Source organism: Anguilla rostrata, chromosome 2 (assembly GCF_018555375.3).
Source record: "Anguilla rostrata isolate EN2019 chromosome 2, ASM1855537v3, whole genome shotgun sequence".
In the NCBI taxonomy this organism is placed as follows: Eukaryota; Metazoa; Chordata; class Actinopteri; order Anguilliformes; family Anguillidae; genus Anguilla; species Anguilla rostrata.
The window spans coordinates 69,797,354-69,803,606 of NC_057934.1; the positions used below are offsets into that span (position 1 = coordinate 69,797,354).

The 6,253-nt window shown below is 48.8% G+C and overlaps 1 protein-coding gene across 1 annotated transcript in view; it reads left to right on the forward strand.

Moving 5' to 3' along the window:
• The window catches only part of rptor (regulatory associated protein of MTOR, complex 1), a 204,191-nt gene that overhangs the window by 142,525 nt on the left and 55,413 nt on the right, over positions 1–6,253 (forward strand). The window contains 1 exon segment of the mRNA XM_064324324.1: positions 778–933. Coding sequence (XP_064180394.1) covers positions 778–933 — 156 coding nt within the window.

A 6,253-nucleotide genomic window follows, 5' to 3' on the forward strand; every position in this document is an offset into this window, starting at 1 on the left:
GTGCCGTCGTAGAAGGACGGTGTAATATCGAGTCGGGTGCGCGCCGCGATTGGCTGTCTGCGTTAGCCGCAGCACTGTAGCCATGTGCTGCCGGCGCTGAGCTTAGCCTGTGACCTCTGACCTTCCCCGCTCTCCGCCTCAGACCTGTCAGCTGTCAGCGGGGCGCTGAGGCGCTAATGCCTGCTGCTACGCTGGTCACACTGCTGCACAAGCAGGCCGCGGCAGTGTAGCGTAATGGCTAAGGAGTTGGCCTTGTAACCTAAGGGTCGCGGGTTCGATTCCCCGGGTAGGACACTGCCGTTGTGCCCTTGAGCGAAGGCACTTAACCTGCATTGCTCCAGCTGTATATATCCAGCTGTATAACTGGATACAGTGTAAGTCTGCTAAATACCTGTAGCTGACGCTACCGCGGACAGACACTTCAGAGCATCATTCTCATTCGTGCACATGACCTGCTGCGGCCAATCGGGTGCCAGAATATCAAGTGCCTTGAGTGTGAAAGTGAGCCCACTGCGAGATGTTCTGGACACACTTATTAATTATATCAAATGGCTTATGGTGCGTGAAGGCTAACTTAGCTTAGCGTAGCTTTCGAATCACAGTACTTGCATTGCATTACATCAGCGTTGGAAGTTCAAGAGCTGTCTGTTGACTCTTTTTTGTGTGTGTGTGTGTGCGTGCACGTGTGTGTGTGTGTGTGTGTGCGTGCGTGCACGTGTTTGTGTGCACGTACGTGTTTGCGTGTGTGTGCGGGTGTGTGTGCGTGTGTGCGTATAGGGGGCCCTGTTGCCTTCTCTCCAGGGAACCTGAGCACTAGCAGCAGTGCCAGCAGCACTCTGGGAAGCCCGGATAATGATGAGTACATCCTGTCCTTCGAGACCATCGACAAGATGAGGAGGGTCAGCTCCTACTCTTCACTCAACTCACTCATAGGTAAGCCCCACTGACCGTGTGATCCACACACGAACACACAAGCATGTACACGCACACGCACACACACACACACACGCACACACACACACAGACAGACAGACACACACACACGCTCACGCTCTCACACACACACAGACACAGACACAGACACACACACACACACCCACACACGCACACACACACACACACTCACACACACACACACACTTCACACACACTCACACACACACACACTCACTCTCACACACACACACACACACACACACACACACTCACACACACACACACACACACACTCACACACACACACTCACTCTCACACACACACACACACACAGACACACACACACTCACACACTCACACTCACACTCACACACACACACACACACACACACACACACACACACACTCGCTCCGCTGCGGCACCGAGGCACGCTGCCAGCTTTATGGGGACGGATGTGCGGCCCGCACCGGCTCCAGTCACAGGGGCCCGCACACCCACTGCCACCGGACCTTAGTCACTGTTAATTAGCCACCCGTGTGACACTCTGCATGTAAGACGATGCCAATTTGTCTAGTTAAAACTCTTTTTCATTTATAGTTGTGGCAGCGTGCTCCCAGTAGCCCAACGTCGCTGGGTTCTCCTGCCACAGACAGATTGCTGCTCGTAGTCGGGCGTTTCTGAATACACACGGTCCCGGAGGGCTAGGGGGAAGGGTCGCGTAAAATCTTTATGAAGCAGCATGTGGCAAGTTTGAAATTCATTTCTGGGTCTGTGCAGAAGAAATATTAAGCTGTATCTCTCCCCAGTAAACAAGCATTACTCAGAAAGCTGGACAGTGAAGGTTGCTGTCAATCAATCAGTGTTGGTGTAAGCGCTCAAATTTGTGCCCTGTCGTACCGATTCCGCAGATTTGACAGCCTCTAATTATTTTTGTTCTTAACCTGTCCGACAGAATGTGTGTCAGAATCACTTTTTCTGGCCACATAAATAATGCAGTCAGTCTCTGTTATTGTTTGAAAGATGGTTTGTACTTTGCGCGTAGAAAAGGGTGAAAGTGTGCAGAACTGCTCAGCAGTGAAGGCATCTCTTTAAAGCTGAACTGAGATAGCGGTTTAAAGCTGAACTGAGATGGCGGCTTAAAGCTGAACTGAGATAGCGGCTTAAAGCTGAACTGAGATAGCGGTTTAAAGTTGAACTGAGATAGCGGTTTAAACCTGAACTGAGATGGCGGTTTAAAGCTGAACTGAGATAGCGGTTTAAAGCTGAACTGAGATGGCGGTCTAAAGCTGAACTGAGATAGCGGTTTAAAGCTGAACTGAGATGGCGGTTTAAAGCTGAACTGAGATAGCGGCTTAAAGCTGAACTGAGATAGCGGCTTAAAGCTGAACTGAGATGGCGGCTTAGAGCTGAACTGAGATAGCGGCTTAGAGCTGAACTGAGATAGCGGCTTAAAGCTGAACTGAGATGGCGGCTTAAAGCTGAACTGAGATAGCGGCTTAAAGCTGAACTGAGATAGCGGTCTAAAGCTGAACTGAGATGGCGGCTTAAAGCTGAACTGAGATAGCGGTTTAAAGCTGAACTGAGATAGCGGTCTAAAGCTGAACTGAGATAGCGGCTTAAAGCTGAACTGAGATAGCGGCTTAAAGCTGAACTGAGATGGCGGTTTAAAGCTGAACTGAGATGGCGGTTTAAAGCTGAACTGAGATGGCGGTTTAAAGCTGAACTGAGATAGCGGCTTAAAGCTGAACTGAGATGGCGGTTTAAAGCTGAACTGAGATAGCGGCTTAAAGCTGAACTGAGATAGCGGTTTAAAGCTGAACTGAGATAGCGGTTTAAAGCTGAACTGAGATTGCGGTTTAAAGCTGAACTGAGATGGCGGTTTAAAGCTGAACTGAGATAGCGGTTTAAAGCTGAACTGAGATAGCGGTCTAAAGCTGAACTGAGATAGCGGTTTAAAGCTGAACTGAGATAGCGGCTTAAAGCTGAACTGAGATGGCGGTTTAAAGCTGAACTGAGATGGCGGCTTAAAGCTGAACTGAGATAGCGGTTTTAAAGCTGAACTGAGATGGCGGTTTAAAGCTGAACTGAGATAGCGGCTTAAAGCTGAACTGAGATAGCGGCTTAAAGCTGAACTGAGATAGCGGCTTAAAGCTGAACTGAGATAGCGGTTTAAAGCTGAACTGAGATAGCGGCTTAAAGCTGAACTGAGATAGCGGTTTAAAGCTGAACTGAGATAGCGGCTTAAAGCTGAACTGAGATAGCGGTTTAAAGCTGAACTGAGATAGCGGTTTAAAGCTGAACTGAGATAGCGGCTTAAAGCTGAACTGAGATGGCGGGTTAAAGCTGAACTGAGATAGCGGTCTAAAGCTGAACTGAGATAGCGGTCTAAAGCTGAACTGAGATAGCGGTCTAAAGCTGAACTGAGATAGCTGTCTAAAGCTGAACTGAGATAGCGGTTTAAAGCTGAACTGAGATACACTTCTGTGTGAAATGGCCACCCGGCACGCTGACGTCAGGCTCTCAGCAGCAAGGCCGATTGCATAAGGAGCCAGTTCGGAGGATCTGGAGCCGCGACTGCCTGCTGATGGCTCTCTATGCCGTGTCTCCGTCCTGCTCTGCTGACCTTTAACCTGTGTCTCGCAGAAACAGAACACAGGTCTCACCGTCGCAGGTTGTGTGTCTATTGAGATGTTTTTTTTGGCCTGCTGTCAAAAGAAAAAGAAATAAATGTGCGGTTTTGTCTCGTCTGTTGCCTGGGAAACGGACGTCCTTGCGCGTCTCGAGTTTGTCTCGGGTACTAAATGCACTGTGCCTGTAACTGTCCTGACCTTTGACCCCGACGCTGTGTTTGTGGTGCTGCAGCGCTGTGAACTGGAATTTTATGTTACTCTTATTTTCATCTTCATTCTCTCTCCCCTAGTCTCGGTGCGGTTTTTGAGATGCTAATATCCGAGCGAACGTTGATGTCCAGTGTTTGGGGAAGCCTCTACGGCTCCTCCTTAAATCAGTTTGCGTTTCTGTGAGCTGCTTTTAAAAACATTTTAAAAGAAGAGGAGGGGGGGGGGCATTTATGAGAGCGGGGGGGGGAGGTAATGCCCCAGGGCAGGACCGAACGAGCTGCATGGAGCGGTGCTGTACGGGCCAGGCGTTCGTGATCTAACGCGAGTCCCCGGTCCCCCTTGCTTTTTTTATTAAAGTGAATCAATCCACAGATGTCCTCCCGTGTTCCAGTAGAGTCAGGACCGTGCCGTTTTAAATAGAGCGTTCGGCGGGCCGGCGGGTGTGTCCAAACCCGGCCGGTGTCCTCACCGAACCCTGGCCGTTCTGCCTCTCGCTGCTGTTCTGAAAATAAGAGCTATTTCGCCGTCCGCGAAGCCGTGAGTGTTACACCCGGTCGGCTCGTGGGCACGCAGGAGAATTCTTTATTTTACTCAACTGCGTGCAGTGTTTGGCTGTATACATATATATATATGATGTTTATGTTAGCGGTAGAAATAACGATATTAAAATGATGCACGATCTGTCATCTTGGCCCTGCTGCATCATGAATCTCGGCATTACTTGCGAGGCTGGTTTGGGCAAACGGTACCCAGGACCGTTGTGCCTGCGCTGATGCTCGGGAAGGCTCCTGTGACTCTGCGTGGGCCTGTGCTGATGGTCTGGAGGCTCCTGTGACTCTGCGTGGGCCTGTGCTGATGTTCTGGAGGCTCCTGTGACTCTGTGTGTGTGTGTGCCTGTGCTGGACTGCGTGGGCACCCTGGTTCTGGTTCAGTGTCTGATTTGCAGCCAGGCAGACCCCTTGCTGGTTTGTGGGAGTTGCCATACAGCATGCTCCTGCTGCAGGTGTGTGGGACTGCTGTTGATTACAATAATACGGTTATAATACAATAATACAGATTGCAAAAAGACGCAATGCATTGTGGGATAGTTGGTCAAGACCATCCCAGTTTCATCTGATTTGACCATGTCTAGTGCTGCATTGTCTGTGGCACCCAATCAGGGGCCTAGAGATCCTTTTACAACTGTGCTGGACCACAGCATCCCTCTCTCTCTCCCTCTCTCTCTCTTTCTCTAGCTCTCTCTCCGTCTCTCTCTCTTTCGCTCTCTCTCTCTCCCTGTCTCTCAACTCCCTCTCAACTCTCTCTCTCGCTCTCTCTCGATTCTCCCTCTCCCTCCCTCCCTCTCTCTGTCTGCCAGATGTTTCGTTTCACGGTAGCGCTGGAGGAGGGGAACACAGTGTAGTGGGGGTCGGAGCGCCCCCCCCCCCCCCCCCCCGTCTCCTCTCAGTCCTTCAGCCTCGTCTCCCAGCCTGAGAGAGCGAGCTCCCAGAGCCCCTCCTCCACCACCGTGACTTCATCTCCGATTTGAGCAGACAGCCCACTTTAGTGCAGATTCCCTCGCCCCGGACCGTTTGCCTTGGATCCTGACCTTATTTGGGTGGCCAGACGCAAACCTAATTACCCCCCCCCCCCCTTTTGACGCTCTCTCTCTCACTGTCTCCCCGCCATCCTTACATAAGCTCCCCCGCAGGGCTGAGTCCTGCACACTGAATACAGAGCAGCGCAGGCTCAGGTGCTGAGAGTCTGCTTCAGCCTGCGTGACCTCTGAGCTCTGCGCACTCACACACTTATATATATATATATATATATATCAATATACACACACACACACACACACACACACTCATATATATATATATATATATATATATATATATATATATATATGAATATACACACACACGCACACTCACACACTCATATATATATATATATATATATATATATGAATATACACACACACGCACACTCACACACTCATATATATATATATATATATATATGAATATACACACACACTCACACACTCATATATATATATATGAATATACACACACACACACTCACACGCTCATATATATATGAATATACACACACACACTCACTCACACATATATATATATGAATATGAATATTAATATACACACACACGGTCATATATATGTATGAATATACACACACACGCTCATATATATATAAATGTACACACACTCACACACATTCACGTTCATATATTTATATAACTATACGCACACACACACTCACACGCTCATATATATATGAATATACACACGCATGCACACACACACACACCAACAGGCATACCGACAGAAACACCACACACACACACACTTGTATGCACACACACGCTCAGACGGTGATGCCAGTAACTCACACCTGTCTTGGGAAAGAAAGTTGTTACTTGTTAAAAAGAAACTTTTGTCTGAACAGTTGTTTTCATATGCAAGAATGTGA